The sequence below is a fragment of the Anolis carolinensis genome, chromosome 6, assembly GCF_035594765.1.
Source record: "Anolis carolinensis isolate JA03-04 chromosome 6, rAnoCar3.1.pri, whole genome shotgun sequence".
Classification (NCBI taxonomy): Eukaryota; Metazoa; Chordata; class Lepidosauria; order Squamata; family Dactyloidae; genus Anolis; species Anolis carolinensis.
The window spans coordinates 71,885,436-71,898,645 of NC_085846.1; the positions used below are offsets into that span (position 1 = coordinate 71,885,436).

General features: G+C 35.9%; 2 protein-coding genes across 3 annotated transcripts in view; one reads left to right on the forward strand and one right to left on the reverse strand.

The window, feature by feature from the left end:
- The window catches only part of osbpl10 (oxysterol binding protein like 10), a 93,521-nt gene extending 85,156 nt beyond the window's left edge, over nucleotides 1-8,365 (forward strand). For both annotated transcript variants that reach the window (XM_008121409.3, XM_062957479.1), the window contains one exon: nucleotides 1,067-8,365. In XM_008121409.3, coding sequence (XP_008119616.2) covers nucleotides 1,067-1,111 — 45 coding nt within the window. In that variant the 3' untranslated portion in view covers nucleotides 1,112-8,365. The remainder of the gene's footprint in view (nucleotides 1-1,066) is intronic.
- Nucleotides 8,366-10,716: 2,351 nt separating this feature from the next.
- stt3b (STT3 oligosaccharyltransferase complex catalytic subunit B) overlaps nucleotides 10,717-13,210 on the reverse strand; it is a 61,222-nt gene continuing 58,728 nt past the window's right edge. Inside the window, exon 16 of the mRNA XM_016998091.2 lies at nucleotides 10,717-12,283. Coding sequence (XP_016853580.1) covers nucleotides 12,203-12,283 — 81 coding nt within the window. The 3' untranslated portion in view covers nucleotides 10,717-12,202. The remainder of the gene's footprint in view (nucleotides 12,284-13,210) is intronic.

Sequence of the window (13,210 nt, forward strand, 5' to 3'; positions counted from 1 at the left end):
AGTCATGCTGGCCACATGACCTTGGAGGCGTCTATGGACAACACTGGCTCTTCATCTTAGAGATGGAGATGAGTACCAACCCCCAGAGTTGGACACAACTAGACTTAAAGTTAGGGGGAAGCCTTTACCTTTACCTTAAGATGAAAAGATGTTCAATATGTATTGCACACTATTCAGGTGAATTGCCTTTGCATTCAGACAGAATATTTAGAACATGGGAGGAATCATGTACCCTGTGTGCCACATGTAGTTTTGCATGCATTTTTATAATCCTGAGGCTGCAGGAAAAGAAACACATTTTCCTTGCTTTTTAAAAAAATGACAACTCCGGAGGTCATGGTTCTCTCTTCTAAAAGCCCCTCACACTTTATAGCAAAACTCAGCATTTTGAAACTAGAACTTTAAACAAATACAAATAGTAATCTTTCCATTATTTCTTTCTTTTTTGGGGGGAATGGCTGACATAAGTCCCTTACCCCCTAAGAACTTGCCTGCTCCTGATTTAGAGTAAAGTGGGATGTTGAGCGGTGTCGTCCAATTAGACAATGAACAGAATACGAATGAAGAAATAGCCACTGTGAGTCCCTACATCAGAAGAAAGGCAGGATAAAAAATAAAATAAATTGAGCTGGATCAACTTACTCATATCTAAAAAACCCTGCATTTTGAAAAAATGATTACCTTAGCTTCCATTGTACCACTCGTTTATAAGTCTGAATACAAATCCCACTGTTCCTTTTAGAGCCATTTCAGCAAGAAAATTTATGCTGCTACTGAGATTCTACAAAGCAGACTTGCATTTAGTAGTAATAGCAAGCTGGTATGGGAACTATAAATTCAAACAGCAGAACTACTTCTTAAGAAGTTCTCTGTGGCAGGCCCCCGCTTTGAAATGGCATGCTGCTTTTTAGATTGAGCAATGTGTGAATGTTAAAGGAGATATTTTTGTGTTAGCATGGAATGACTGCTACTTCGTCATTTTCTAGATTATGATAATAAAGCTTGTTATACTTTTGATGAATTCTTAATAAAGTGAGATGTGCTGTTTCTGTTTTTTTTTAAACAGGGTGATGGGTGGATATACTTTGATCCCCTCTGGAAGACTCGATAAAATCACCTGGACTCATAAGAAGCCTGTTTTCTAAAGGCATTAAAAAGATGCACTATTTAAATTTCAGGTGTGATTCAATGTTGCTGTAAATTAAAGCTGCTTATTCCAAATAATGCAGCCCAAAACAGCTGAAATACCCTGTTTCTAGAATATATTTTATGTGCACATATTAGATATGCACATCCTAATGTGTATTGGTATAACGAAGTCTGACACACACAGAGACAGACAATAATTAAGGAGCTGATCTTTTGCACTCAAGTCAGTGTGTACCACATTGCTTGTGAGATCAGGCTTCACACTGGTAATGATCACTTTTATATTATTGTTATTGAAGTTTTCTATTTTTCACATTGCCAAAAATGTTTTGCACTTAGAAACACTTGACACTGACAACCATCTTACAGTCAAACTTGTGATTAAAATGACTTGCTTTATGTGACAGAAGAACTATTCTTTTCTCCGACTCTCTCCATCTCTGAAGCATGTTTGTTTGTATAATGCATTCAAACATTCATTTCCTTGTAGGAAGACAGGTAGGGTCTAAGCAATCTTGTTACTTATCCATTACTTTTATCTTTGTAACTGTACGCTTTGTGTACTCAATTTTGCCCCATGGGAATTTGCCTCTCTTGACGAGTACATAACTTTCCAGACTTCTGGAATCCCATGCTTTCCAAACCATTAATTCTTCTTTCAAAGTCTAAGCAATTCTGTCTATTCCATCGGCTTCACTAGCTCCTTTGAGAGTGGCCTGTAAATAAAGAACTTATGTCTCGCTTCGTAATTATTGGTCCTACAGCAGGCAAAATATTTAATTGCCAAGAACTAGCCTCCTGGCATCAGTAAGGGCTTTAGAAACCTATGAGAGAAGAATTCCACATAGTTTTTGTAGTGTGAAAAGAAATGCCCTGCAAGTATTGAGTCTGACAGTAGGGGAAGAGAATGTTTTTACCTACTATGTAATAGCATTTTATAGTCAATTTTGAGCCCTAATTTCATTTTCAAAACAATACTGTTAGCTGGAAAGTAAACCCAGCCCTGTGTTCCTTATCAAAGAATTATATGTAATATTTTAGCTGCTGGACTGGGCTGACAAATGTTGTGTTCAGCAGCCACTTATATTCACAACATTTCCTATCTTAATAGATACATGATGAAGCCTAGATGCTTCGAGACACTGAGATTCGAGGGCCCCATTTACACTGCCATATAATGCAATTTCATAATGCAGTTTAATTTCATTGGATTGCATTATCTGGCAGTGTAGATTCATATAATGCAGTTCAATCACATTATGAAACTGCAATATATGGCAGTGCAGATGGGGCCTCCTATGTAGTGTGAATGCTGAGTGGTTCAAGAGTTGACACTAGTTAAACAGTGTATTTAAACCATTTATTCCTAGAGGAGAGCATGATGTATGAGGAACTCTGCCAGGAAATGGACTACAAAATCATTTTAGAATGGGAAATAAATGTGCAAATTTACAATGAAAATGATACTTTTTGAAATTAAGGTGACTAAATCCATAGTTAGGCTGAAGTTGTAGTTTCTGTTCATGCTGCTTAATGACATATTAAGTTTTTGTCAGCATAGAATGTTTTCTGCTTAGCTCTTAAAACTTATTTCTACAGTGCCCCTTAAACATTGTTATAAACGCTCCATTGTTTTTGTGCCTTGTCTTCTTGAACTCACTTTACATTTTGTAAATAATGCTAGCTTTTTAGTATTTTTTCAGAAGAAATCTAAGATGATAGTCCAGACGATACACATGCATTTCTAGGAAGGAATGTATTACAAGGTTAAGAGCATCAGTACACACCAGAACACCTAGTAATCAAACCCAGTTTTTGGCTTATTTATTGCATCTTTGTCTCAGCAACTGAAAGCCATTGTAATTATAAAAGTAATTTTTCCTAAATATATTAAAACTCCAGTGTAAATGAAATAACAGTGCAGACCCCCCCAAAGTATACAAAATCTTTTAGAAGGAATGTTTTTTAGACAAGCCTCTTGTTGTCAACGTTTTATGAATTGACGAAAAGTACCAAAATTTGACTAGCATTGCTTGCATGAATTTGTATTTTAAAGTTAGTCCAGTACTCAGTAAATCCTTTCAACATGCAGTCATTTGAATGAGAAAGCGTCATTTCTCAGCACTATATTTTGTTCATTCACCAAAGAACTAGTTACATTCTTTCACAATTTCTCTACGCCAAGGTTTTATTTCCCTTTGCTGATTTGATAATGGTTATCAGGGCAACAGGATGTAGCTAAATTTGAAATACACAACTGTGAAGTAATATTTTTTTCTATATTATCACTTCACACTGCATGGTTAAAAATAACACATCAGTCATGTTCTGGAAAACATCTTACTTTCTAAATGTTTTTGTTGTTTACCATTAATGAAATTATTCCAGGGTTTATTTCCCAAGGCTTGGAATAGTAATAATCAAAAAGAGATTCCAAAGAATTAAGCCAGGAGACCCTTTCCATCCCACTCCTTACATTTCAGTTACGATATAAATTCTGGGATTTGATGAAAAAGTAACATGCCTTATTTATAGGTCATTTCTTGTTTGTCTTGCCCCTACAGTTATTTCCTTTGAGTGTAGATGCCATACACTTTGAATTATAATGTACATTTTGATATAATTCCAGTTAACCTCTGTGCACTGCTGTAGGACCTATGCAATTTTTTCTTAAATAGAACTGTTCATAAACAAATTTATACTTATTTGTTAAGTTCCAATTTTCTGGCAGTCACTTCTGATTAGCCTTCCTTTCATAATTTGTGAATTAAAATCACAATATGAAAACACTCAATAAATCTTATTTGCATTTATTGGTTGCTAAATGGCTTGCCTGTCTAGCTCTTTACTGATCCATTGCTCAGAACTATGTAGTACTGTTTCCAAAGTTCGGATACACTGATTGCTAAGATGTAGCTAGTATTGTAACTTGTTTGTTAAATTTTGCCATAGTAAGACTTGGGAAGGTGCTTGAATATAATGAATAGATAGTTTGCAGAATGTTCTTTTCTCAGATCAAGCACTGTTATTAATCGACAATCCCTAGTACTGGATTACAACCTGTTCCTAACAGCACTACTACCCTCCAGATATACAGGACAAAGGTAAAAGTTGGGTCAAATATATAGGGCCTAGGACAAAAAAGACTGAAAAACAATGAAGTACAAACTGAGCTTATAGTAAGGCACATCTCTAGGGAAACGTGAGCAGGAGATGAGGACAAAGTGAAGACAGCCCTGATCAGATCTGGACTGTATGCTGCCTCATAATTTCTGAGATTTCAGCGGTCCATACCTGTAGGCTTAAAGAACTGAAGTTTCTCAACAGTTCTTGGAGGATTAGTCATAGGATTGGTCAATGAGGCTATTGAAGTCCTAATGTATTATGATTTAGCTTTAGTGTTCTCAGCCAGATGCATAGTTAAAAGTTATCTATTTGACTTTGAGCCACTACAATATACTCTCATGTAGAAGCCTAAACTCTTTGAAAAAAATAACCCCCCCCCCCCCAAAGAAAACCCCAACAACATCTGGATTGAGTTCTACACAGATCAACATTGGAATATGGTCCCAATGTGAAGGCAGTAACAAAAAGCATTATCACCTCATTTCCTCCCTCCTTTGCCTGAACCAGAGGAGGGGAAAATACATTTTTGGGCCTGAGTAGAATCTAGCAACATGGGGGAACTACAACATTTGGGTGCTTGAGGTGGAGTGGAGCAACAACTGCCAATTTTTAAAAGGGCTTTTTTTTTGGCAAAGGCTTTTTTAGACTGCGACAACCACTTTTAACTGGTTCTTGCCCCTATTAAAACTGATTAGTCCACTCCAACTCAGTTGCTCAAAATGAGAGGTTGCACTTACTTGTGAAGGTTCATTTCTCTATTACTGGGTTTATCTCTGTGTAAATGACAAGACAGGATCATGTTATTTTTGTTACAACTTTATCACTGCTTCTCTGTCAGTTCATTACCAAGCACTGTTCATCTAGTTATCATGAAACAACATAGACAATGCATAACATTTCTTCTTAAAATTCTGATAGTAGGCACGGATAACTCCTCCTGCCATCACAAAATGAATCTTCATGGTAAGTATATCCTCTCATTCTTAGGATGGCACAGAGGAGTGATCCACTTCCATTAGGACTTACCCAAGATCATAACAATGGAGGGATTAAACACTAACATACTATAACAAGGATTGCAGCACCATTCTGCTGAATGCAGCCTATGTCAATCTAAACTTGTCCATCTTATAATGTCTGATAAATGTACAAGGTTCTTTCCATCCAACCACCTCACAAATACCTTGCCGCGAAGACGACACTGGAGATGAAGTTGTAATTGATATGGATTTTGTTGAATGTGCCCATACGTTATTAAGTCTGTCTTTTCTCAAAATCATAACATGCAAAAATACATGCCTTTACCCACATTGCGATAAGATTTCTTGATGCTTTTTGGGCTAATGACTTATGATTATATGAAGAAAGTGATTTGTTCATTTCAAATCAATCCTCACCTCCAACATGTACCACTTCCTTTCCCATTACTGCTTTGGAGTTGGACAAAAATGAGGTAAGTCAATAGATTCATCCGATAACTTAAAAGTTAAGTACTTTGGAAGAAACATCGAACCTGACTTTAAAACTAGTCTATTTTCCTTAAACATGCAGAGATTTGGCTGCATGAATAAAGTCTCCAACTTTGATACTCATCTTGCCAATGTAATTTCTACAAGAGAAAAAACTCTGAATGATAACATTCTTAAAGATGCCTCTTTTAAAGGTTCAAGTGCAGTCATGATTAATCTTCAAAACCAAATTCAAGTTCCATGATGGAAATCTGTGGACAGTTGGAAAAGATTATACTGCTCCTTTCAAAAAAATCCTTTATATTGAAATAGATCCTTCTCCACAAGTAATAGTTGATAGAGACCTGCCTCTTCAGTGTATTCCAATATAGTTCTTTATGCAAAACTTTCTGTAAAAAACTACAATACATGTTTTATGTCTATGTATTGAATGGATACACCACTTTAAGTCTTTCAGGTTTTATTATGGCTTCTGTGCAGAGCCTCCCCTCAAGGCCATAACACCATCCACTACCTCCTTGGAGTAGTCCATATCCTCTAACACTCTTCTTTCGATGTTCATGCACTTAAGTTTATCTAAGCAGGACGGATGATAAACCACACTCTGAATATGGAAGTCCATAACTTTATTGGAGGTGCTATTGACAATTGCGACAGGAAACAAAGATGGTCTCGGCCAATAAAGTGTTAATATCACGTGTTTATTCTCGCATTTTTGATAGGACACTCTTGTTTAATCTGCACCAGAGGGAAAGCATACCTTCAGCCAATTTGCTGTTAGTACAGTTGTGCATTTAGACTTCCACGTACTGAAAGAAATCTTTTTTATTTTCTTTTAAAAAATTTTTGACAAAGAGATAAAAAAAGGTGGTAACTTTCTTTTGAATTGCTCAAACATTTCATTGTTCAGTGTCTATTCTGGATTCTTCTTAATCTGCACATACATTCATTTTCCTTTTCAAACTGCTTTTAACAACTTGAGGTTTCTCTTTGCATGTTGAAATAAGTTGATTCCAAAATTAATGTTATCAAGTGTAATCTTCCTATATTTGACACACACACCAAAACAGTCATATTGTCCATTTGAATAATCACACGTCTTCTTTGAAGCACATCTGCAAACTCGAGCAACTCCAAACTGACCATTTTCAACTTCACTCCAGGTAATTTGTGCTGAATTTTGTGTCTGCTAACTCCATACACTATGAGCAGTGAGATGATTGCAATGTGCACCCCAGCCTCTCAAACTGGCATCGGCTGTTACTAACAATTAGTCACTGATTGTTAATCAGTCTCTCAATCACCGAGTTTATTTCTTCAATATTGGTGGAATTGGTATCCATATCCATGTTACTAATTAAAATGTAGAGATAATCAATCCAAGTTACTCTTGCCAGTAACATTAGATCCGACAGTCGATGAAACTGGATGGTAGATTTTAGTTTCTCCTCTTCAGATAAGGATAGAAGACCCCAGCCAGAATGTGTGTGTCCTCCCAGATGCATTATTTACATCAGCTGGATCAAATGACTGGATAATTTATTAGGAAACTATCCAAGTTTGGAACTGTAATTTGAAGATCCTTCGACAATTTTTGTTCTGTGTTTGTTTTTATTAATACGTTGTTCAGGTATGGATAAAAGTTGTACAGTATTTTCAAAATGCTTTAGAATCAAAACAGTAGCAGAAATGTCATTAAGACAAACGAAGCAGGCGTTTTATTTGAGTTGTGCACACCCCTAATTATTAGACATACAGTAGAGTCTAAGTTATCCAACACTCGCTTATCCAACGTTCTGGATTATCCAACACATTTTTGTAGTCAATGTTTTCAATACATTGTGATATTTTGGTGCTAAATTTGTAAATACAGTAATTACTACTTAGCATTACTGCATATTGAACTACTTTTCTGTCAAATTTGTTGTATAACATGATTTTTGGTGCTTAATTTGTAAAATCATAACCTAATTTGATGTTTAATAGGCTTCTCCTTAATCCCTCCTTATTATCCAACATATTTGCTTATCCAACGTTCTGCTGGCCCGTTTGTTGGATAAGTGACTCTACTGTATTTCTTGTTGAGATATACTTTCAATAGAACTCCTTCGTAAAAACCCTTGGAGCTGATGCAAGGCTGAAAAGTAATGCCCTGAATTAAAATTGACTGTTCTAATCTGGAAATCTTAGATCCTGCCTTTCATCCATCAGATATGTGAGATTCAATACTGGATGAAGGGAGCAATTTCTCCTTTTGCACAGTGAACAAGTATGAATAGATCTCAAACATATTTGTGTCTCTGGAACAATTTTCCCCATATCTAATAGATGTTGTATTTCTGAACATATTTGTATTTTGTCTTTGAGAAGAAAAATTCTTTTGAATCTTATTCTGTGTCCTGATGTAGCTAGCTATCTTTAAACCCTCGGATCTGATGTTCCTCTTCCCATTGGTGTATCTCTTTTGTCAATATTGCAGCCTACATCTTCTGGGAGTAAAACCTACTCTACCTTGTTGTGGTCTAATGGGCAAACCTGATCTTCCATATTGGGGTTTAGTTCTGTTTCACTGTTGTTGAAATATGTATTCTCCAATAAAACCTCAAGTGCTTCCTCTCTGAGCCATTCTCCTTGAAAAGATACAAATGCTAAATTGTTTCATTTTTAACTGTTTCCCAGTGGCAAAGCCATAAACACTTTTCCCCCACAGTGACATCATTAATACTTCTTGCAGAGAACACTGTACAATCATGTCCAGCATCTGCCACATATTCCAAAACTCTTATTCTCCTTTAATGTGCTTCCAAGATGTCGAGTCAATGCAGCTCTCAAAAACATGGATGATGCTATAAATACTTTTAATGCTAAAGAAGATGTTATGGCTGTGGCTCTTTTGTCAAACTCTTGAGGAACTATAGCTTCTGAAATAAGGACAGCTATCAAAGCATTAATAGGTGGTACCTTTAACATATCTTTAAGCATACTTCTCAAACATGCCATGAATTATATTCTGGCTCATATTTGCTTCTGATCTCAACTGGCTTATTTGGCAATGGTCTTGCTTCAGCCTTTCCCTTGTGTGTATTTTATTAAGCTGATGCCACTGGGGCAAGCCTGCCTTTGCTGTGTAGTTTCATTCCAATGTTGTTCTGCCCACTAAATATGACCTTTTAAAATGGTGCCTGGTACTTAGCTTAAGAGTCTTATTCTCTGTGGTCATGGCATTCTGTGCTCCCGAGTTTTAAAATAGCAGTTAAGAGGCCCCAGCGGGCAATTTCATGGGTATTTCTTCCTTTCTTATAAACATTTGCCTCATATGCTGATTTTTCCATCCTTTTAAAACCACTTTATCATCTTTATCAACACCTTTTAACGGAGACGTATTTTCCTACCAAAACTTTATCTTTACTTTGCTTGCTTTTAATTCATTTGGCTCACTTTTACTGGAGGTTAAAAGGAATGTTAATCTTAAGTCCACTTTATACTCCCTCAGACACAAACTAGGCAGTGTTCATCTGGATGGCCAATTTATTTGATTTATCTTATTCCTTGACCTGCTGGTCAGCCATCTGAGGAACTGTTTTTTGTTGGGTTTTTCTTTTTTTGCTGTGTATGTCTTTTCCTTAATCATGCCTTTCTTATCCATACCTCTGTCTTGAAAATGAATATATTAATAAGAGTTGCCCCATGTCTGGTTAGGCAGGACAGAAAAAGAAATCTGACAGAGAAATGGAGAAACGTAACAATTGTTAACAGAAAAAAATGTGGTCTTTCTGGTCAGTGGCATATGGGGATAAACCCAGTGGTAATGGCTCACCCCTCCATCCTTTCCTGAAAATTGCTCTCCCATCTTGCTGAACTATGTTTAGGCAGAAAAAGAAGGGGAGGAAGGAGGGAATGTTGCCTTCCCTTTTCCAGTTTGGGCAATGGAGGAGTAGTGGGGTGGGAGCAGTTATTTCCTTTGCCTCTTGTCACTGCGTCTTCAATAGAGCCAGGTTACTTTCCTTGCACTTATTAGCAATACAATTTACCTGAACCTGGCACTGTAACCCCTCAAATAAACAGATCTCCTATTTAGTTCTTCCTAAGTATGTTCCCTCTGTGCATTTAAAGGAGAGGAAAACATGTGTTACATGTATTTTAACAGAATTTCATTTGTATTCAAATGAAGCTGTAAGATGGTGATTTAAATGAGTCTTAAATACTACAAAATATTCCTAAAGGAGTTTACATTAACACCATTTGGTAAATGTCTGTGGGGCAATTCTCCAAGAGTGCCACTTGTTTACATTTCACAAAGTGCATTTAGCAGCAGTCTCCTATTAAAAGAGCGTGAAAAACATAGAATTAAGTAGAGCACCCCCCCCCCCAATAATCAGGTTTAAGTCATACTAATTTTAATAAAGTAGATCCTTTGAAAGGAACGGCACTTGTCAGTCATACCTGGTCCTGTTGACTTCTACTCTAGACCACAACCATTGAACTTAGATTCAGAAGAAATCTCTATAAAATATCCAATCTGAATAAGAATCTTTAGTTGACCAAGTTTCCACTGAAGAACCACATCTTAGTTGTATTGGTTAAGGGATCCCCACAATCACCATAGATAGGTGGAACTGTATAAATTTGGGAGTTTATAAGTCTATACTGATTTTACCAGATGTATAACAATTTTTAAATTAAGTATATCTAAAGAATTCTTGGTTGGAAATGGTACAAGTTGTATATAAATAATTATTGCACAGTAAGTGACAACAATTTCCCCGTTATCAGGTTTTCCTATAGAGTCTGATAAGAGGAAACATTTTATGAAGACAAAATTGTAAACAGATCCATATCTAGAATCCTCAACACCCAATGCAGATATCACAACACTGCAAATTTTCAATGAGTATAGATCAGGCCCTTAACAAAGCACTTTTGGAAGATAAAAAGGTAGTAAATAAATAAATAAGAAATAGCAGCCAATCACTTAACACAAAACTTGATTTAACTTTATTTTCCCTATAGTCAACAACGGGTTTGCATTGAGCTTTTAAGCAACAAAGTAATATAATCTCAATGACAACGGGTCAGAAATCCAGATTGTTATTTTGTGAAAATGTTGCCACTGCATTATTGATTTAATAACCTCTTTACTCAAAAATGAATTTACAAATAAAAATTATACATCTGAGAAGAAAAGTCAGCAGTAACATTCTCACTGAGCAATAGATACTTAGGGTTTTGTTTTGTTTGGAAGGTACATACTATTCTGCCTTACACCAATACATCTGGTATAAGCTGTTTCCTATATCAAAATTATAACTTGTGGCTGTCAAGTGAACCCTATCCCCACATTTTGCATTTTATTTTATTAAAATAACTAAGTAATGTTCAAGTTTGTAAAGTTTCCTATAGTTGGAAAGTGAACATGTTCAATCTCCACTTGTAATTTAGTGCACTTCATAAACTGTCTTTTACATTTTAGTAAAGACAAAGCACATGTCCAAGTCATTGTTCCATCAACTGAAGCACTAAAGAAAATTATGGAAAAAAGCTAGTCATTTCCATGAACTCAACCCAATGAAAAAACAAACAGGTTTATAAATCCTGCCGCCTTTGTAATAGCCACTAAAAGAGCTTGGATACTTGTCAATTTTTTCCTGAAAAGGCCAAATTATTGTATATGGGAAATACGTAGCTAAACAAGCAAGTTCTGAAAACACCAGGTGCAATGGTGCTCAATAGCATTCATTACTGTCGTGTCAGATGCAAGATACAAATGTAGCCCTTGTATCTACCTATTCTGTGCATGATCTGCCCTGTATATTTATATTTCAGGAATACACCTCATAAAAACAGCAAGGCCACCTCTTCCCAAAACAAATTACATTGTCCAATTTTATAATTTGTCCAGTGATCAGTGAAATTGCAGCTTGATTTACAGTCCTGAAAACATACAGCAATGGGAGAGTACATATTATGTAATCTTGTAAAATAAATATCTCAAAAGGAGTTGTTCTACTTGCTGAATATAAAAATACCCCACTTCTGAAAGTGTTAGACTAAGAAGAGTCATTCATATATTTCACCATTCCAGTTAAGATATTGCTGTTCAGCTTGAACTTAAAAAACTGACAAGTATGCATGTGCCAAGGACCGAATTAAAGGGCTCTTTGGTGCAGTCAGTCCAAATTCAATAGATTGGAAGGATAATATGTACCAATTTTTAAAAAAGGAAAATCTGCTGCTAGACCTGGAAAGCAGCTCTGTCTTGCTCCACAATACAAATCTAAAACAGCTGTTCTCAATAAGCCAAAATTTTAAGTCAGACATTGCCTGAAAGTTTTGTACAATAATCTGGACCAATGATGGTTCTGTACCCTCATGTTGCTGTGAAACATGACTTGAGCTAAAGGCAAAGACTGGTTATCTCAAGGACAACTGCTTCAATATTAGCAATCAGTACAGTGTATTTAAACTGTCTTCCTGTTGGGTCTCTTGCCTTTCTTTAAAATTAGTTTATTCTTAATGTAGCCACGCTTCCTTTTGGCAGTCTAAAAAGAAAAACAGAATAGTGTATTAGTGATTTATAATATTGTAGTGACTACATCATGTTTTTGCATTGCTTTAGAATCTTTAAATATTACACTAGTCAGGAAAAATGGAAAGCATCTGCTTGTCCAGGCATCCAAGAGCCTCCAATCGTTTTTCCAGCATTGAATCACAGCATATGTTCAATAATAATCACGTTTTTGAAAACTAGGTGTACTTTATCAGCACAATGTGGTGCATGTTTCAATCAACACAAGCTAAATGAGAAATTTGGGGTTGCAGCCTAAAATCCAAAACTTTTTAAAACAGAAAACTGAATTTTAAATAAATTGCAAGCATTTATTTTGTCTCTTGGTAGAAATCAAAATAATGTTCTTTTCTATTGTTTTCACAACTTGCTAATTCCACAAAGTACAATTTTACTGCAGAACAGTCCACTCTCCAATACATAAGTTTCAACTAATTGTACTAATAAAGAACTCAACCTAATGCAGTTTTCAAATTAAGTCTTTATAAATGTATTTTGCAGGTTCTGGTTAGTACTTAGTATACCTCCCCAAATAAATGATAGAACATCTACATTTCCCCTCATGTCCTTCAAAATTGCTATGCTGCCACCATATCTCAAGAACATTACACTGCAATGCTGTGTCTACATTGAGAAAATCAGTACTTCACAGTCCATGAAGTGAAGACCACAAAGAGCCAGACCGTGAAATTCACACCAAAGAATGGCATGGCAAAGCGAGATTTGCTTGCTATACTAGAGAGGAGTGAAAAGACAGAAGGCTCTTTTTACTAAATTTTGCAACAATTTCCTTATTACAGCATATTGCTACTGCAGAATACTGACACTATAAGTGGAGTATGGAAACAATTTCAGTGAAGCATTATAATTTTGTTCCAAGCCAAGTTTACATTGAATTCTA